Genomic DNA, 22,008 nt, shown 5'->3' on the forward strand with positions numbered 1-22,008 from the left:
ACTGGCTGACACTTTTCATTACAGTTGTCATGAGTTGTGTAGAGGCTGGTTTTTGTGCTGGGTACAACACTTGCCAACTTCTTTCCTTTAAAAGAGGGCAATCTAATTGACCTGTGGCCTGTTGCAACAGCTCTGTGTCTGTTCAGGTGTATTTCACCTCAGAGACTCCAGGTGCATCTCAACTTTGATATCAAAATCAACCAAAACAAGACTACAGACATGATGTTGAGAACTCCAGTAGTCAGTCAGAGAAACATCTGTTCAGCAACTAACAGCATTAATCTAAAGTGTGATAAAATCACCACCCAACACCTGCAGATGCAATTATCTCTGTGGTAAAGGAAAGCAAGACGACAAATCAAAGTCATTTTAGGATCTGAGTTGATGTCATCTGTTGTGGAGAACACGCTAATGACACAAAACAGCCTGTTAAACCGCCATGCATCTCCCAAAACTCCTAATTACCTCATCATTCAAAACAATGTCCCACGACAGCCATATTTACAGAGGACTTTACTCATACTTAGAGCTCAGTGAAAAACTTAGGCTGTAACTTGTGCTTTTGTTGAAGCCGTCCCAGGAGGTGCAGCCCCTTCAACATCAGTGGAGTGTAAACGCTGTGCTAAATTAGAAATCATGTTCAAACAAGACTGTTTTAATTTGAGAAAAAAGATGTTTTTGTGGAACCTTAAGGCTAAAAAAAATAAACAATGAAATAAAAATTGACAATAAAATGAGTATGCAGGTATGAAAAAGTGGAGTATAGTTAAGAATAGATTTTTTAGAAACAGTGGTTGATTATATGAGCTTGAGGATATGTATGTAGCATGGAAATGGTATCCAGTGAAATAACGCTCTTACTATCTCTTTATGTTTGATTCAACATGTCTGTAGCGTGAGTTTCATGTTTCAATATTGTTAGTTTTTTTTATTTGTTAACATATGTTTGATTAGGTATTGATTTTTGGCACATAGCAGGGTATGTGTAAAAGATATTGGTACAAACAGAAAACACATACCCCCTGCCTCCTCCTGGAAAAGTCAGAATATCAAACACAAATGTCAGAAAGGGAAAAAAATGCATTAAAAAGACATGACAAAAGAGATGTTTTTACTGAACAAACTTAGAACAAGTAGGTAGCGTCTTCAGGAATTTTCATCACTTGTTAGTAAACACAAATTCAAATTGGGCTCCTCCTTCTTGGCTCAGTGCCAGCAGCAGCGCACACCCAAAGTCTTGCACCATGACTGCGTGAACACATTCACTAGCCAAGCAACAACCTGCCACATCGCATTTCTATGTGGGAGAGACTCAAAAGCTGTGCACCGGACTTGACATGTTAGCACAAGCTAATCACGGGTATTTGATTCATACCTGATTAGCAGAAAGCCAACTTGCGTCACTCTTAGTGCCCAAAAGTCTGTTAAGTAAAAATCCTTATCTCTTTGTCGTTCCTTTTCACTTCGTTTATTTTTCTTGCTCCGTGCTACATCCACCATCGTAGCCCCTTGAGATAGCTTCTTCCACTTGCTATCATCAACACTCAAAGTCACTTGCACACTGGATGCGCTGTGATTGGCTGAGGTGACCATTCCTACTCGTTGCCCGGGAACATCCCAGTACAACCAAAACATCAACATACAGACTGAGGAGGAGGTTGAGAAGTAGAAGTAGAAGTTGACTTTTTTATTATTATTATTATTAGAAAAAAATGACATCAAATGTTTTTCCAAATAATTTCAGACCACTTGTATTCCCAGGGACAGTATGCATAGCCAAATAGATAAACTAAAATAGAGCAAAAATTACACATGAACTGGCACACGTTTAAGTTTGTAACACTTTGAGTATATATTACTTGACATATGCAATATAGCCTCTCAATTCCAGCAATTCTTTAATGTAACCATATGACAAAATTAAAAAATGTTCCCAGTCTTTAAAAAAAATCAGAGGCCCTCTCCATTGCAGCAAAGTTTTTCAAGACACAGATTTGCAGTTACTTCTGTCAGCCAATGAAAGAACAGAAGGGCACAGATTATTTTCTGACTTTTAGACAGACCACAGTTTTGTGGAAACAAACCCAGCAGGCACATTTCAGGATTTTGAGTAGCAGGGGCTGAGTTGATTTGAGAAAACAAAGCTCGTCTTCAGGTGGTTTTACTCCTTATATTCCCATGAGCAGTGACATAGATGCTTGGATGTGCTCTGCACTTGAAAAAAAGTGCCGGGATGTTAGGGTCAATTTTGATGTATCAGTTTTAATATTTGCCCAGGCATGTGTTTACTGTAAGGGTGGGACAAAAGATTAATATGGCAATTTACTTTTGTCCTGACTGTGAGATACAACTATTGATACGCCGGGGCTAAAAATTGATATTTTAATTGGATAAACTGTAAACGATTTACCTTTCAGTTTGACTCATAGAGTCACGACTTCATGGCTTCACTAACAGTACTAATGACACCCTGTAGAGGGGAACCACAGGTGATTGGCTGAAGACGTAGCTGACACCTGCAAAACAGAAGAAGACAGCAGGATGGCAGACACAGTGGCATGAAGCTGAGAGCTGCTGCTTTTGAAAGCAGGAAAGAGGGAGAAAAGGCTGCTGCAGCTCTTTATGCTTTGATGAGAGCAAAGATAGAGGATGCACTCAAGTATGAAGAGAGTGTTTCACTCACCCACGGTGGGTGGACTTCATGGTCCATGGTGCCCTACGTGATAATTACAGCTCTTTTTATTGACAGCGAGTGGGAAAGGCATTTCTGTGTGCTACAAAGTGGTGCACGAGACTTTCACTGGTGCTCAAATGACAGGAGTTATCCTGAAGGCTCAAGAGGAATGAAAGTTGACTGAAAAAACTCACTGTAAATATGACTGTAGCTCTTACAGGTGCAGACATACAGGTCCACATGAAAAAAGGTTATTGTTACAAGGTTAAACCATAAAATATGAACAGGTTTAAATACATGCACTGTTCCTGGCTATTCAGCAATAACACATTTTTAAATTTGCCTTTTTAAGAGATTTTTAAAAAAAACTTTGTTGCCATATGGGTTTTATAGTTCCGTACATGTATTTAATGGACTAAAAACATGACAATGGTTTCATTTCAGCAGCAATAAATCTATTGATACATTTTTCCTATACTCTCTGCTTTTAGGGGGGGGGGGGGGGGGGGGGCTTGCATTTGTCATTTTGTTTTTGGATAAAGCTTATCTGTTGTTACTTTGGCTATCTGACCTGAACCCTGAGTTTTTAGCTCAAATGTGACCTGCTTTGTTTCTGACAGCCTGAAGAACAAGTTATATTGAATCTGACGTTTTTGAATCAGATTCAGGCCTCTTTCAAATGGGGTACTGAATCAGATACATATCAGATTTTATTTTAGAGCAACTGTGCCTAAACAGTCAGGTCTCCTTTAATACAACTGACGTCATTCTTGGGCAAAAGTCACACTCGGTGCTCACAAACATGGAAGAAAGCTGAGATGGAGTTGGGAGGAGCTGAGAGAGGAGTGCACAAGGAATAGTGAAAGTGAAACTAAAGTGCACATTTGTGTTTCTTGTTGTGGAGAGCTGGGAGAGAAACAGGCAGGGGCTATACAGGCAACAAAGCAAACCCAAATAAGCAGCTACACTTTAGAAAACAAGCCCCAAGAACCCAAGGTCGTGTTTATTTCAGTAAACACTATTCTGTCTGTGGTGTAATTAATGTTCAACTGAGTATGCAGGCTGCACGGTGGCGCAACAGTTAGGTCAGCGCTGCCTTACAGCAAGAAGGTCACTGGTTTGATTCCCACTTGATTGCATGTTCACCCCGTGTATGCATGGGTTTTTTCCAGGTACTCTGGCTGAGAACATGCTCATCAGTTTAATTGGTATCTAAATTGCCCATAGGTGTGAGTGTGTGCGTGAAAAGTTGTCTGTCTATGTGTCAGCCCTGTGATTGACCAGCAACCAGCCCAGGGAGTACCCCACCTCTCGCCCTAAAACAGCTGGGATAGGCTCCAGCCACCCCTTACCCTAAACAGGATAAGCTGAATGAAAAATGAATGAATGAAAAAACTAAGCATTCAGGTTACTTTAGGAGTGTGAGCAGTTCACAGCACAGTCCACCGACGAGGCCCCTTTTGAAATGTAATGTTAACAAACAAACAATCAGAATTGAGCATGGGGGCCTGCAATGTAAGCATAGCTTTAGACTTGTTGGTTTGAGCCAAGCAGATACCTCCGATCCAAGAATATGATACAATGAGGAAGTGCTAAAATCTGCTGTTTCTCAAGTGCCCCCCTTGAGGCTGGTCAGCCGTTCAGAGAATATTGTTACGTGACCGACAGGCGCCCTATAGCTGTATGCGAAGCCCTTACCACTACCAAGATGGCTGCTATAGCCGATGTGCTTCATGGTGCGTTTCAGAAACAGACAGGTGACGCCGGGCGACTACGTTCATGTTTTATACAGTCTGTGGTTTGAGTGCACATCTCATTAGGGTCTACAGTCTTTAATGAAGTGGTCGCTGGCTAGAATCCTTAGCATGACCTTTTGTTTCCTTTTTTCTTCAAAAGAAGATTTAAAAAAAAAACAAGATCTGGACAAGCTTGTTTTTAACCCTTCAAACCCTAAGATCAAAAACTTGAGGTATTACTCGTGTCAGTGACGTAAATACCAATCCAGACACTATGAACACATTTCACAATTGTTCCCTGTATTATGAAATCAGAATGATTCAAACAGGCCCAGTAGATGTAGAGTTACAATCCTTTCTGTTGTTACTTCATTTTTCTAGCAGAAACCCCCCAAAAAGGGCAGGGCTTTAAGGGTTAAACTGTATGACGTCGATCAAACCATACCCTGGTGAGTTGGTTGTCTTTACTAAATTGGATGGACTGTCTCTTTAAAGCTCCTTTAACAAAGCTTCAGTTGGTGAAGATTTGTATGTCCACTTGGGACAGAGGGGTTTCTCCTCTTTCTTTCCTGATTCCAGTGCATGTGGAAGGATTTTATAACTATCTTAAAGAATGACTGTTGTTGCAGCATACGGTCAGTCTTTTTTGCTGTCACCAACACTACTGAGGGTTTTAGACATTACACACTCTTTGTAGAGGATGTCAGTCCTAAAGTTGATTTTTTTTACTTTTGTAGATTATCTGTCATTGTTACCTCCGCCAAAGAGGTTATGTTTTTGGGACAGTTTGTTTGTGTGTTGTGAACATAACTCAAAAAGTTATAAACAGATCTTGATGGAATTTACAGGAAATGTTCAAAATGGGATAAGGAAGAAGTGATTAAATTTTGGGGGTGATCTGTATCACCGTCTGATTCCAGGATGTATTTTACAGGATTCTTTCTCATTGTAAGATCAGGCTGTTTTCACCATATGTGTATATAACTCCAGGATAAATGGTCAGATTGCTTTGCAAAACAAAACATGACAAGGTCACCATAATTTCTGACAGATGTAAAAGTACGATCCAGATCCTGAAAATATTCTGGATACTAAGATCTGGAATATGAAATATATTAACACCAAATTGTAGCAGACAGTCTGCTGAAAGGAAGTATAACATTAAAGTAGGACTAAGGTGTTGTGTGACAATCACAATATGCTTGATGGAGGTCTGCGCTCTCTGAATGCTTTTCTGGTTTCAGTCTGGTTTGTACCTAGCTGACCTCCTCACAGGGACGCCTTGCCTTTGGCCCTTAAAGCAGTTTTGTTGATATTTTACCATCATGTAACTATTATTTAAAGGGAATGAAGAAGATAATTAAGCAATTTGAATTCTGAATATGATTTCCATGGGAAAAAAAAAAGATTTTTATAACAGCAACTTGTTGTTTGAGCAAATGAAAAATTAATTAAGATGAATGAATTTTCTGTAGACTTTTCTCTCTTTTCACTCAGTCTCAGCCTCCCCTCTCTCTGGTGCAGCCGCTGATTGGCCATTATTCCAGATGACTTCTTTCATCAATAACATGTTATACAAAATTGAGACAGAGACAAATGTTTTTATTGAAGTGAGCGTGCCTTTTCACACCCTCTTTGTGTAGCTTTAAGCACGCAACTTTCCATAGCCAATAAGTAATTCTGGCTGGTTGTCATTCTGTTAAGTCCTGACTGAAAGCAGCACAATCAATATAGTTTGTAATGGCCTGACAGCCCGCCGGCAAAATGCGTGCTTCAATTTGTTGTGTGTGCCCCCGTGTGCTATTGTTTGTGCGAGTATGTGCAAAGGCATCTGGTTGTGTGTGATTTTATGAATGTTGACTGTGTGTGCTTTGTCTGCCAGCTTAATTGCAAACTGCCAGAGGTTGTAAAAAACATGATGTAGGGGAAAAATGTCAACTTTCAGGTAGTAGTGAGAAACAACTCAAGGAGTGCAGCAGAAAAAAAACACAGCCGTGTGTGTATGTGTGTATGTGTGTACACGCGTGTGTCAATCTTGTGATTCATCGGGACCAAGCAGATAATTATTTTGTTCAAGTCTGAACCATGCCTGACTGCTCTCATACACAGTGTGCACGCACACACACACCTGTGGACACACACATGCATGTGCGCTCTGAAGCCATGAAACGCCTCGTCACACATGCCCATTAGGCCTCTAATCATTGCTGTCTTTTCCTGATGAATACGTAATAACCTGTGTGCGCGCGCGTGCGCACGTGTGTGTGTGTGTGTGTGTGTGTGTGTGTGTGTGTGTGTGTGGTATAATAGTATGGGTCATTTTCATGCATGGATCATCATCATCATCAATTTAGACTTGGCAGGACACATTCTGTGAGATTCTTTCAGCTTTTGTTAAAATTGACTTGATGCAGAAATTAAAGCCTGTAAGAGGTAGTGAAAGCCAGTTTGGCTCTGATGTAGTAAATTATTTTGAAACATGGCTAAACAATGGCCGAAGTTGGTAATGTGGAAAAGACATTATATAAAGTGAGAAACAAAAGATGAGGTAGCGTTTAAATTTACTTAAGTTTGGCATGAATAAACATAAGTTAAGGTAAGGAAATGGTTTATGGAAACTTAGATTCAGAGCATACAATTACCTTAAAATCTGGGCCTTAAAGATATCAATATTTTAGCATCATGTGTCTTGTAGTGTTGCATTCAAAAGTAGAATTTAACAGTATGCCGTGTACAATAAAGAGCACTATGGTCAGAAAATGGTACAGTTTGTTATACTGACTCTGTTAGCAAAAGTTTTACCTTTTCATTTTTCCTCTAAATAAACCACATATAGGAAGCCCAGTGATTAAATACGGTTGGGCTGAAGCAGTCTTTTGTGCAGTGAGTTAATCCTTAAATTAAATATGGAGCTTAATCCCAGATCAAATGTACATCAGGAGCCTTAACCACTGTCTGCTGTGTCTACAGTGAAGTCCTGTTTATTTCAGGTCCCTGTTTCATGCTGAGCTGATTTTATTAAAGATCATTTCAAGCTTTATTCTGACAAAAATATTATGATAATTTGGTTAGGTCCTCTGTCACACAGATCTCTAGTGTTGTGACAAAGTTTATATCAAGAAGTTTTGCTGCTTCTTGGTGTTGATTGGTCAGAAAAGGAAAAGTGACAATAATGAGAATTGGTATTCCAACAGTTGAACTCCTCTCAACTGGGAGCACTGGGATTGCAGTGACAGAAAACAGCTGACACTGAGGATGATTTTGTGTTTAGGTTGCTTTCAAAAGTGCTGTAAATGCTGAAGTATTTTGTTTGTGGCACAACACAGTGGGTGCTGCCCTAACGAAAAAAAAAAAAAAAAAGTTAGAAGCCCTTAATGCAATTTAAGTTGTAACAAACCAGCGTTATTTTTTTTCTGTTTTTTTTTTTTTTCCCTTTTTTGTCAAGATATAGTAAGACTGTTGTACCTATTGAATAGGGTATTATTACAAAGTGCTCCTTAGATAGACTCTGTTTATTGTCATTGCACAAATTTGAAACAGCAGTGTATTTGGAATGAAATGTTGTTGCATGGCTTCCTGAGTGTTGTTAGACGATGTATACGATGAAGACAGTACAAAAGAAATAAATATATAGTATATGAAATAAAATTAGTACAAAGAGCTATGAATACAAATACTATTGATATAAATATTTACATGAAATATTTCACAAAAATAGCAGCAGTTGGCCAAAGTAGCAGCAGTGAGTTAAGTCAGAATTAAAATCAAATATTAAGTACCAGGGTGCTATTTTTAAATAATATGGGTATTTACATGGAAATTTTTGCAGATATTGCATAAACTGAATAATCTGTAAAGAAAGAGTCCATGCCATTGTGGGGATGGGTGGATAAAAGGCAAAAATGTCCAATTAAGTTTGGGTGGGATGTTGATGGTTGGAATCCTGTACAGTGGTTCTCAAAGTGAAGGTAACAAAACACTGATAAGGGGTCACACCTTCTAAATCAACACCTATTTAAAATTTCATATTTCATCAATTATTGTAAAAAGTATACAAACGAACAGAAGGTGTTTGATCTTTTTTTTTTTTTACACATTTCATTGCTCCACAAGACCCCTGAGGTGATAAAGCCAAGTGACAATGGTATCAGTGGTGGCAGGTTAAGGGTAGGGTCTGCAGAATTTTTTGTTACTTGTTAGTAAACACAAATTCAAACTGGGCTCCTCCTTCGTGGCTCAGTGCCAGCTGCAGCGCACACCCACAGCCTTCGATCGTGACTATATGAACATATTCACTTGCCAAGCAACCACCTGAATCAGGATTGAGCAAGTTCACGCTTTATTCTTTAGGAAAATCCTGCAGACTCTACCTTTGATTTCGGAAAGGTAGCAATATGTGCACATAGGTAGTCCAATTTTTCTACAATTAAATATCTTAATTCTTTTTTTTTTTTTTTTTTTTTGATTGACTTAATTGTTTATTCTAGGTCAGGGGGATTGCTGGTCTCTGTTTCTGCTGTTTGGGTGGTTTCAGGCTGAAAAGTTTGGGAACCCCTGTTACCTGTTCGGTTACTCTTAGACTGTATGCTTTGTTGTCATAGTTGGACTTCCTTAGTGCTGTGTTAGAATACCATGTGACTACTCATTCACTATGAATTATACAGCATTATACAGGCATTAGTTGAGGACACATGGACTGAATAGAAGGCATCAGTCAAGTGCTGTGTAAATAACCATCAGATGGCAACAGGAAGACATTCACCAACAGTTACATGATTAGCATAATACCTCCATTCAAGGCTTTCTGCCTTTCAGGCCTTTGGCTGTAGCCTGGCAGTCTGACCAAACATGCCTCAATTTATCAGCTCTATGTTTTGCTCTTCACCATGAACCTTGTACTGCTCTACCAAAGAGGCCTGTCTGAAGTGATGCATGAATTTCTAAGGTCACTCCTTTGTGCGATGTGGGCTTGCCTCCTCTCATCAAGATAAAATATGATTTTATCTGAGCTTTATTATAAAACTCCCTGGAATAAACCACCCGCTTGAAACCAGAATCATGTGGAAGGTTTCTCCACCTGAAGGCTGCAGTTGTCAGGTCATTTTCTGCTGTATCACGGGTTATTATGCAGTATGCACAGACGTGTCACACAGCTGTTACTGAGACAAAGTATGCAGTTTATTTTTCCCAAACAGTCAAGCCAACAGGTCAACAGTACTCAGAGGTGCTGTAACACCTCAACAGGGGGCTTATTCCAGATGGCAGACTTTTACTTTACACCACTCATAGCAGTGGTCACCTCAGGCCAGGAGTGCCTCATATAAACATGGCACATCTGGGTACTTACAGGGTAAAAAACATCAGGCAGGTGTCATCAACTGTCTATTTTTGAACTAAAGGCTGCTTTGTTTTTTTTCCATCCAGATTTTTTTTTACAGCTTGAAACAACATTAAGCAGTATAAACGAAGTTAAAATATGGATCACTTGACCTGTGATGCACCAGAAATACAGCGCCCTGAAAACTATTTTATAACTGTACAGATAAAGTGACCTATTTATATGCAACACCTGTGAGGAAATGAGTCTCTTGTGACCACATCTCAAGAAGTTTCATCTTTTATCTTTCTCTTCTATCTTAAGCAGCACATATTTTCATCTCTCCTGAGCTGACATCAATGAGATGTGCAAACATGTGTTTGATTTCTCTGCATGCCAGGTTGTCAGTCACTATGGTTGGACTGTGACGCTATACATCACATTTCGTAATTGGAGTTTGTTTGTTTCATCCCACAGTAGTGGATGTACTCTAGCCGTCTGTGTTGCCTCTATTTTCATCCTGTGTTTCTTCTGTGATCCTTTTCCCACACAGGCCAAAGACATGCAAGTCAGGTGGCCTGGTAATGAGCGATTGAATATCTGTTAGCACTATGATTGCCTGTCCATCTGTTAAGTTGCTCTCTGCCCTCTGGTCAGTGCATTCTGGGACAGGCTGTGGCCCCAGGGACTCTGATAGACAATTAGCATGTAAAGAAAAACTGGCTTAAGGCCTTTTAACAGTACACTCAAAACTTGATTTACTTTAATGAGAGCCTCTTGACAGTTTAACATAGAAACCTACTTCCTGTAGCAGCCAGTCAAACAGACACAACTTCTAAAACATTAACCACTAAGGATATAACAGTCTTACTTGAATGCACAGCATGGATTTTCTTGACCAACACCAATGCCTTTCTTCCTCTGGTGGAATTACCTTAAATTCAGTGGGCATGGATACATGCTGGTTACATTAATCCATTAATGTAGACAAACACACTCACCAGAGAAAAATCAATCAATCCATATGGCAATGGCCAAACTTATGTCCCTGACAATGTTTCAGGTCAGACTGTAATTGCGTATAGAAATCACATCATACAGAGCAGGTAGGGACATGTGTACAACTCCAAATCTGCCACTGGTTGGCAAAGTCCTTGATCTTCTACCTTAAGAAAGATTGGTCTAAAAAGTTTTGTATTAAGTGATTTTGTCCTGAGTTGCTTTAGTTATGGAGCATCTCTACAAAACTATCTGCTGTGCTTGGATCGGTCCTTCAGCATTCCCTGTTATAAACCAGCTGTGGTTACAACTACCTCTGCTTCAACTTTCTACTTTTGCACAAGATACCACACACAAGCACTCTAATCCAGCTGTTTTATTGCAATAAAATACTTGTCTTTAATCTGCTTGCACCTTAGAAAACATTTGCACAACTGTCCATGTACATCTTATGTCACGACAGTGCCCTACCAGCACTGTGTAGGTTGCTCTCTTTTCTTCTTTTTATTTCATTTTGTTGTACTTTCTTATATTTTCATACTCAAATTTCTATATTTTTAACTTATACTTACTTTTTTAGACTAAAGTTTTTATCTTTCTGTTTTGTTTTGTTTTTAATTTCTGTATGTTTTCGTATACATGGAAAATTTACAATAAAATCCTTTGATCTAGAATCTACTAAAGGTGGGTACACAATACAGGATAATTGGGCTGTTTTTTGTTCTGATCTCCCCCTACGATTAAAGCCAGCAAAGGCCAGATCATCTGATGTTTGCAAATGGCATTGTGTGTGATTTTCCTGTGGTGTGGGGTGTGTTAATAGTGATTTTGTCGAGTCGGAGTTGCTCAGAAGGCCTCTGGTTGAGAGGTCATAGACAATGAACATGTCTAATATTTGCAACAAGGAATCCAGATGTTTTTGGTGCTGCTCTTCACTTCTGTTTAAAAGCACTGCATGCACAGTCTTTGTATATGCCCCCCTCCCCACCCTTGTTTGTCTCTCACTGCCCAGCTTCATGGCCTGTGACCATTGTGAAATTCACTGCAAAATGCAGATGGATAACCTGTCACTGAGCAGCAAGGAGCAGCTAAAGATTATCTCAAATTCAGAACAAATTGTCAGTGGAACTCACAAAGAAACAAGACCAAAAAAAGAAAACTGAATTCGACAATAAGGATGTTCTGTAGCTTATTGCAGTCTAAAAGTAGCCTCCCCAGGTATGAAAGGTGTGCTGCTGTGGGTGGATTCATAAAGCCGGTCTTTGGGTTGTTCTCTGCTGGTTTTATTCGGCTGAAAGGCTTAAAGTAATCTATTTGGGGAAAAAAAGGCCCAACCTGCCACTGTGGCGGCACACCAATGACTCAACATAGCTGCACAATCTCAGCCAGATAATTCTCATACACTCCTCTGTCAGGACAGCTGTTCTCTCTGTGTGGAGCTGTGACGAGGGGTCACCTCAGTGCAGAGTTTAAACTTCTTCTTGAACATTCAGTTTTGACTTAGTGGAGTTGCTTTACAGCTTTAGCCTGCACAGTTTTCATGAAGAAAGTCACCTATAATCTTGTTGGGCTTGCAGAAAATAATGTCTATTCTGACCCCAGCCCTGATCATTGATCTGGTGGTATTGCATGAGGTCATAAGGGCGCCATTATCAATGTGGAAAACTGATGAAAACCTTTTTTGAAGAACCCCAAAAATCAGTCTGCATAATCATTCTAACTTTCTATCAGTTCACTTTTAGTTTCTGCATCACTTTACTGTCACCTGTCGTAAGGGAAAGCTGTGGCTTAGTGATAGAGTGGGTTGCTTTTTGTCAGTGGTCACAAGGCACATTATGGCCTCTGCCATCAGTGCATGAATGTGGAGTGAATGAGTGAATGTGTTGTTGTGAAGTGGTCTCAGGACCTTTTACCATAAGTATAATCTTCTGGGAACTGTTATGTTTAAATGACATCTGGCAGACTTACTGCAATCTAACTTCAGACAAATGGTGGCTGTACACCATCACTGCCAGCCTCTGATTCATGGTCGCCAAATGTTCTACTTTGTTGAGTAACAATGTACAAACACTTACTTCTTCTTAAGCTGTCAAAAGTAAACGGCTTGACTCAATCAAAGGTAACCTTTGTTGAGGAATAATCAGACAAATGTAGGATTGAAATTATTGACTGTGGTCTTTTAATAGAGATAACTTGTGAAGGGAGCCACTCATTCATTGTAGCGTGGCATTACAGCCCAAAACAGTGAAGTGACACCCAAAAACAATGTGAACTAGCTTTGAAAATAGTCATCTCAGGGTTTTCGTCTTCAGCTGATGAAAATTAGATCTTTGTCATGTTAAGAGTTGTTTGTGTTCTGCATTTTGAAAAGACATAATCAATGGGAATGAGAACCAACCAGAACTAAATAAAAACGTCCAACCCAAAAAGTCACTGCACAGCATGCATACAGTATATTTACATGTTGAAAGTAAATACTCTAAATAGGAGTGTACCACAAGTGTATGTATGCAAACATGTGTATCACAGCGGCAGGACATACTGTGGATCACGGAGATGGTAAAACTTGCATTTCAGACAAATATTTTGTACTGCACATAATCGCATGTGGCTGTTGGACTGTTTTCATGTTCTACTTTGATATTTTTCAACACTTATGTCATTTAAGCCACTGGGTTGCTAATGCTAAGTTAACAGACTGCCCCGTGTTTGTTTTGCCTTTTGAACCATATGTCCCTTGAGAGTTACTGTAGGGTGCTGTAAAGCAGATGTTACTGCTGTAATGTGTCTGGTTGTGCACATGTATTCTGCAATAAAGCTAAGAGTAGCTGGTGTTCAACATGAATGTCTTTATTTATTTATTTTTTTATCATCAAGTTAATAAGGTAGTGCAAACTCAGAACACTTGGTTACACAGACACCTCACTGTCAGCGGAGAATGTTCACTGATGGCTAAAGTGAATGATCCGATGAAAAAAACAGCTAAAATGCTGATCACTGATAAATTTGATCAGTGTTCAATTATATCAGAAAAGACCAACTCCTATTTGATACTTAAGAACGGGATGTGGACATCCCTGTTAATTACCAGAAATAATCTCTTAGCCTTCTTGAAGAATCAGAAAGATATCAAATTTAATAATTATCAGCTTTAGATAGATAGATAGGTAGATAGATAGATAGATAGATAGATAGATAGATAGATAGATAGATAGATAGATAGATAGATAGATAGATAGATAGATAGATAGATAGATAGATAGATAGATAGATAGATAGATAGATAGATAGATAGATAGATAGATAGATAGATAGATAGATAGATAATGTGTGCCCACTGTTGCTGCTCAGCAGTGACTCAGCACTCCTGCAGCCTCAGCCAAACAAGAGCTGGTCCACCCAATTACAGCTGTGTGTTCTCTTGCACTGCTCTGATGTAAGGTCACAGTAGTGAGGGCAAGATCAGAAATCACTGAACAGTTTCCCAGTTTGATTTTTCTTTTCTCCTCAAACATCTCAAGGTAGACACTTTATTGTCTGCAGTAGATAAAAAGCACGGTTACAAGGTGTATAAAGAAAATAAATCAAATCAAATCTGTTATCCCTCAAGGAATGTCTTGTTCACAAGAATAGAGAGCAAAAACCATCAACAACCATTCATTACAGCGCATTACATAAGTGTAAATTTTTAAAAACCATCAGAGGTAGGTCGTTAAAGTGTTGTGTGTTGAAATGTGAAAGAGCGGAGGTCTTCTGCCGAGTTGAATAAAGCCCTATATCTAAACTGTGAACCAGATGAATGGATCCTACATGAGACAGGACAGGGTGTTTTCTGTTTTGTGTGGACCTGCACCTTTACGTAAAATCAAGAGTTCATATTTTGACCACCAGGGGTGCTGTGAGTCAGCTTTGTTATCATATCAGCAAAACCAGGTCCCCAGTTATCTTGCTTGTTTAACAATCCTGTCTTGTTCCTCTCAGACAGTGCTTCTCCCTGGCCAAATCTCAAAAGTTGTTATCTTTTGTTGTTCGCACTGCTCTGTTGACTGGCATTCACTTGCAAAATCATGTCTTGGATTGTTCAGTCAAAGTGGTAAACATCTATCCGCTGGGATTTCAGCACCAGAGTAGTAAGACTAAGATGACTATCAGTCCCTCCTTGGGAGTAATCTTGCCCTGAGGAGGCCCTGATATTCATGGCACTACAACTTCCCTGGCTGACTGGCTGAAGTTATTTCAGTCTTAGTTTGGATGGCACACTGCTTTAACAAGGTTAAAGTATCCTGTTGAGCTGCTCTCAGTTGCTTTGCTGCTTGCTAATGACCTCAAACTGATAACGCTTCACTTACTCCTTAAAAGAAAACACACCTTGTAATAAGGAGCTTTTTTGTTTCATTTTTTGGACCTATCTGATTAAAATTTTAGCAAAAGATACTCTGTCCTGAAGAATTGACTAGTGCTGGAGGAACCAAAAAGACAACTTTGACAAAATGTTCAAAGGTCTGTAGTTAAAGACTAACAATAAATTAATTAGAATGATAAAAACAGTCAGTCAGTTGTGTATTTTCTGTCAATACCATTGGTTTTGTCCTGAAAAGGTTTCACTCTAGTCTTCTCCTGCTTTCTTCTCTTTATTTGCTTCATGCTTTTCTTTCTTAGTTTCTTTCTTAGGAAAATAAAGGAGCTAATCTAATGTAGTTTGGGGTTGCAGGCTGCTGTTAATGTCTTTCTAAATGGGCCCATTTGGATCTATTGAACAGCACTGAGCTTCTTGCTAATGACCTCAGTGCGATAACGCTTCACTTCCTTCCTTTAAGTCTGTTGCGCCTATGCAATTTGCCTTCAGTGCTACACACACACACACACACACACACACACACACACACACACACACACACACACACACACACACACACACACACACACACACACAAGGAACATGTAGACACAGAAATACAACCAGGCTGTGGTGGCAAACTTTCAGTGAAACAGGTGTGGCTGAACACCGTTCTGCTTCAGTTGGTAAGACGTTTACCTGAGAATCTTGAGTACACAAACACACTCGCATGGAAACACACATGAGTGCACAGAAATAGAGGTTTGTTCTGCTTCACTCTCTTTCTCTATGGCCACAAGCTGCTGCTGCTGTATAGTCTTAACAGCCTGGCGTTCTCTGACACAACTGAAGGATCATGAAACACCTTTAAGGACCAGGCAGCGACATGAAAAATGAGCCCGATGCAGAGGTACAAAAACTGCAGTTACATGATTGGTCACTCCAGGCTCGCTCCCAAAGCCAGTGAATGGTTATTGGAACCTCTATTGGTAGACTGGTCATATTTGCTGCAGAATGAAACATGTTTAAAGCCTGTCATAAAAAAAGGTTTTGGTCTGTGTACTTACCCTTATTTCTGTGGCCTGGTAGCTGATTCAACTGACACATTTTAGCCCTGTGCTACATGCCAAGGCTTTTGGCCTCAAATTCACTTCTTTGCCTGTTTTGAGAGCAGTGTTGGTCATCTCACTTTAAAAAATTACTTCTCCCAAAAAGTAATTGCGTTAGTAACTCAGTTACCTCATTGTAAGAGTAATTAGTTACTCAGCAAAGTAATTGTGACGTTATGTTTTCATGTTCTATACGTTGATACATTCTATTACATCTTTAACGTCAAAGATGTTCATATCAACTGATTAAAGAATAAAAACACTATTTACAGTATTTTAGAACATTTGGTATTTATTTCAACTAAAAAGATTGCAAACTGTTAAGAAAACACAAATGTAAACTTCTGGCCATTGAGTAGTGCAAATCTCTAACTGTACATAAGGCCTACTTCACAATAAACAGAGCAATATCCAACTCTTGTTTATTCAGTAAAGTTACAAAAATTAAATATTGAAAATAAATAATACTCACACACTTTGCATTCAGGTATGAAACCCGATCCCAAAAATGTAAACTTGGGTAATGAAAAACAAAGGAAAATCTGGCCTTTAATCAGTGCAATTCCCTGTATCTGTTTAATACTGCACAATAAACAGAGCAATATCCAACTCTTACGACCCGGGCTCGACACCATTGTCGCTGTCTTGTTGTGTTTAGCAGTCAGGGCGTGCAGTGAGACAGCGTGAGCAGGGCATGATCCGCCCACCCAGCCAATCATCATCGCATTTGCAATGGCGTCATCAACCTCCCACCACACCCCCACCCCTGCACCCCTCCTCCTTGCTCTCTCTCTCTAGGCAGCTGAGTGACGTGTGGCCAAAACCTAGTAACACCGTTATACTCTAGCGCCATTATTACCAACACTGTTTGAGAGTATTTGGAAGTTACTTGGAGTCAGCATTTCCCATCATCTTTGGGTTTCTGAACACCCCTCCATTCACCAGTGGTGGTAATTTTACCTTGCTAATTAGCAAAGTGCTGCAACATTCTACTAAGTGGCTACATCTCAGGTAAAAAGGAAATGAAGCCAGTGCAGAAGAATAAAAACGGCAATTCTTTAAGTGTCCTCTTGAGACTGGCTGCACGATTAAAGATTTCCCTCTCAGGTCCCATGTCCCAGGGGTCTCCACCTATCCATCTCTATGTGTGTGACTAGATCCATTTACCGTTACTCAACCTAAGCTTGATGTTGTAAAGCAGTTGTTTGGCTTCATGGCATTTTTTCTTTTCCAGAAACCAATGAGTGAGTAAATGAATGAGCGTGCAGTGACAGAGTAGAAACTAAACTTCAAAAGTTTCTGTGTGTTTTTCATTTTGACAAGGGTAACACAGAAGATTCAATTGTCATCAAGATGTGAGGCTGTATTCGAATAAAAAAAGACAATTAATTTTTGTGGTCTTGTGTTTGAATGTATGTGAATCTGTTAACATGACTTCCTATGTGAAAGCCATGCAATGGTTTCTGTGTAACTCCTGAGTAGTTAGTGTTTAAACTGGAAGAGTACCGCACAATGCTGTTTCATCTTTCCTCATTATTACGGCCATTTTACAAAGACTAAACATCGCCAGAGGCTGCAACACTTTATAATAGTAAAAACGATTTTTTCAATTTTTAAAGTGTTGATCTTCTTCCTCTGATATGAAAGTTTCTGATGCAAAAAAATGAATGATCTTCTCTCTCTTTTTTTGAGACTGGGGCTGTTTGACTATTAGTTTATGTGTCTGTTTTGGCATGAGTGCCATAAAGTATTTCAAACATGTCTAAATACAAAGTAGAACAGTGGTTTATTTTGCTTTCCCTGCCACCATGGCACTTGAATTCCCAATACTTTCATATCTTTCCACCTTATCTGAACATTTCTTCGCCATTTTTATTTTTGATAAAGAACTACCAAAGGCTTAGCTATGCGCCGCTGCTTCTAGCATGTCGAAACGGTTTTCACTCTTATCACTTGCAGCTGAATTTTCCTCACTCTAATGTGATTCTTCACGTGATAGATTCTTATCCACATAATTACATGTTTATGGTTTATCTTGGTCCTCTAATGGACCAGAAACTGATTGAGACCAGATTTTTTTCTCTGAGAGGTTTTCTGAACACAGCAGAGGTTTGCCATTTCCCATTCTGACAGCTGTGTGATATACACCTAATAAATAATGGACAAGCAGCAAATAATAGAACCAGTATTACGGCATTTCAGATTGATGACCCGGTGCTGTATGCATGCAACTACAGCCATGAAGGTGCCTGCGAGTCAGGCATATAACTGTTCAGCTGCAGGAGGGGCTGAGTTTGTTTGTTTGTTGGGTGCAGCCTGCGTAGATCCTCAGAGAAGGATGCTGCAAATAAAGATGTGTTCTTGTATCTTTTCTTTTTTTTTTATCAAAGGTGGATTTATTTGTTTTGAAGAATAGTAGCTGTATAAGACAGTCAAGACACTGGTTGTTCTCATCTCTCTTTCTGTTTTTTTTTTTTTTTTTTTTAATTAAGTTTCACCATTGTAACCTCAGCGGCATTGCATCAAAGTTGGACTAAAGAACTTGGGTATTTTTTAATTGGATTACAAAAATGATTTCCTAAATAACTATATATCTTGTTTTTCAAAACCGAATACAAACATTTTTAACAACCCTGGTGAAATATTTTTGAAAAAAGAGCAAATTGGTGGAACATGATAATTATTTTAGTTTAGACACTAAAATCATGTTTCCCTGCTCTCAAATATTCACCCACACTATTGTAATTAAGTGCGACCTTCATGGCATGAGGTCAGAATTAGTAATTGCAGGAGGGCACAAAGGCTGTCAGGCTGCTAGCTCTTTTCAATTTTTTTGTTGACAAAATACTTCTTCATAATGAATGTTTTTAATTTATTATTATTATTATCATTAATGACATGCAACCCCTTAAAAACAGAGCTTTTACAGGGCACAGGTTTGTCAGGGAAATCACAAGTTTTCATTGCCTTGGTTTCTAAAGATAGTCGACAACAAGTCTGACACTTGTTTTTATGTCTTTTATTCAGCATCCATCAGTCTTCTTTAAATAAATAAAATTTCCTCTGTTAATATAGAAAATTGTTATTTTCTTTTTCTTTTTATTTCATTATTTGATTTGTTTTTGATTGATGATATTACTTGTTTGGGTCGTAAAATGAGTTTGATTATTGATATTTATTTAAATCCTTTAATGTGTACATTGGCTTTGGAAACATGTTTAAAGAAAAAAAACCTCTACGTCAATAAAGCTTATTTTGATTTTGAACTTGTGTCTTAACTGTTTCCTCCTTTCTTGTCTGCTTTGTGTTTCCAGGTGATAAAGCTTTCATTTGAAGAGTTTGACCTGGAAAGAGGATACGACACACTGACTGTTGGAGATGGAGGGAAGATAGGAGACACTCGCAGAGTGCTCTATGTGTAAGCACCACTCATATGTTCTTGCTTTTATCGTTGTGATCTTCATATCAGAACCAATATGCAGTGTAGCTCCTTGGAGTGACTTTTCAGGGCTTCCAGAGAAACCAGCTCTCTTGTGAAGAAAGCTGGCCAAGACCTCCTCTTCTGTTGCATTGCTTGTTTAGTGTCTGATTCATAGTTAAAGCAGCAAGTTTGAGTCAAAAACATCTGAGAGTAGATCAGGTGGATTATCGCTGCATGACTGTTGACTAGTTCAGGGATTGCGTAACAGTAGATTGCATTTTTTTTCCCCTTTACTTCCTCTGACAAAGCCTGCTGAAAGGCTCAGGCGTGTTTAATGTTCTGATTACGAGAACCAGAGCACTTCTGTTACTTTCAGACCCAGACTGTTTTTAATACAGATTCTGTATATAGAGTTTAAAGTATAAAGAACATGCTAATGTAGACCTTTAAGGAGACTTATTATATCACTTTCTACCTTTGTGTCTCATTCAAGAGGACATCACTGTCAGGCTACAACAGAACAATGAATGTCAACTAGGTTATTCTCCCACAGCCGAGTTTTCCTCTTAGTTTTATCCAACTGTATTTAAGGTCCTATATTATGCTCCTTTTCTGCAGTTTAATATGGATCATTGATGTCTTCATGAAATGGTAGTAACATGTTTTGGTCCAAAAAGCCAATAAATCAAGCACAGCAGCATTGTTTCCAGGCTCTCATAGCCCCTCTGTTCAGAACACTCTGATTTAGTGGGCGTGACCTTCATAGGTAAATGAGCCACCGCTGATACCGCCCGCTCTTCCACGTCACTGAGAGCGGCGCCCTGAGCTCTGAGTGCACAATATTTAGAAAACAGTGAAGCTTGTTTACCGTAACATTACAGGCTAAAACAACAGGCTAACCACAGCTAAAGTTAGCATCCTGAAGCTAACACAGAGACAGGGGGGACACTGAGGAAAAGCTCTTACATCTGCTCCACAGCACACAGCATTTAAAATACTCACATTTCCAGGGTTCGAGGTTTGTTGGCGGATGGTTGGTAATGCGCCTGGATTTAGGACCAGTCTATTCGCTAGCCCTCTGTTGTACTGTCCAAAGTTGGAAAAGCAGTCGGCCGTGAAGTGACCAGCACACACATGCACAGTTTTACTGAGTGTAGCTGGCACATTTCCCTCATAAATGAACTCTAGCCACTTAGTCTTGTCTTCTTCTGAAATGGGAAGCTTGTGCATGGAACTATGTGGCTGTTTACAGCCAAAAACAAAGCAGTGATGGCTCTTCAACTTTGGCATTCTCCTTTGGAGTGGGCGGGTAGGGTGTTTGGGGGTATCTGCCCCGGTGGATCAATCAGGTCAGACTTGCTCCTCATTGGTCAAAAAAGGGAATCGCTGACATCGGCCAATCCCCAAAATCCAAACAGCTTATTTTAGGTCAGGATTTTACATTCACAAGCACTACTAAGTACAGGTTGGGTCATTAATTATCACATTTTGTGGGCTGGGAGGAAAGCCAAAGACCCACAAATTTCACTAAGAGACTTAATAAAGTCATTTTTGCACAATATGGGGCCTTTAAATGGGTTGTCAAATGAAGTCTATTGATATGGGAAAACAAAAGGTCTATATCAGTTTTACTTCTTTACATTTTGTGTATTTGTGTGTTTCTTTGTGTGTGTGTACGTAGACTAACTGGCTCCAGTGTCCCTGACCTTATCGTAAGCTTGTCCAATCAGATGTGGCTTCACCTGCAGTCGGACGATACAATCGGCTCAGCGGGGTTCAAGGCGATCTATGAAGGTATGCTGGTTCCCTTTATGAATACAACACAAATACACACACTTTACTGTATTGCTTAAACACACACTCGCTAACAGAGATATATGCTCACATAACAGGGTGTGAAAGTCATGGTGCTGCTGACGTGCTGAATCAGTAGTAAAGACAGCCGTTGTTGCTGTCCTTGTGTATGGATTGGAGTGAGTGTGTATATGTGTGTGTGTGTGTGTGTGTGTGTGTGTGTGTGTGTGTGTGTGTGTGTGTGTGTGTGTGTGTGTGTGTGTGTGTGTGTGTGTGTGTGTGTGTGTGTGTGTGTGCGTGTGTGTGTGTTTGTGTGTGCGGCCGGGCATTAAGAGAAAGGTAATAAATGAATTATGAGTCCATCAGTTGATCGTTTTGCTTGGTTATTTTTCTTATTACGCCAAAGCTGACGCTGATAGAGAGATAAAGATGGTGACAGTCACAGTGAGTGAAGGTGAGAGGAGGAGAGCTACAGAAGTGCCTCTAAATACTTATTATCTAGAACAATCCATTTATTATATTTATATATTTAATTACATACTGCATCTTGGTGTGCCAGTGCAGCTCTTTAAATCGAATTGAACTAAATGGAAGTGTTCTAAATTGAATTCACTCCAGACAC

The 22,008-nt window shown here is 39.4% G+C and overlaps 1 protein-coding gene across 1 annotated transcript in view; it reads left to right on the plus strand.

The window, feature by feature from the left end:
- LOC141787362 (CUB and sushi domain-containing protein 1-like) overlaps positions 1-22,008 on the plus strand; it is a 580,923-nt gene that overhangs the window by 358,283 nt on the left and 200,632 nt on the right. Inside the window, exons 11-12 of the mRNA XM_074665649.1 lie at positions 19,486-19,589; positions 21,274-21,386. Coding sequence (XP_074521750.1) covers positions 19,486-19,589; positions 21,274-21,386 — 217 coding nt within the window. The remainder of the gene's footprint in view (positions 1-19,485; positions 19,590-21,273; positions 21,387-22,008) is intronic.

The sequence above is a fragment of the Halichoeres trimaculatus genome, unplaced genomic scaffold (assembly GCF_033239565.1).
Source record: "Halichoeres trimaculatus isolate MK-OKI-2021-1 unplaced genomic scaffold, fHalTri1.1 fHalTri1_scaffold_3, whole genome shotgun sequence".
Taxonomy (NCBI): domain Eukaryota; kingdom Metazoa; phylum Chordata; class Actinopteri; order Labriformes; family Labridae; genus Halichoeres; species Halichoeres trimaculatus.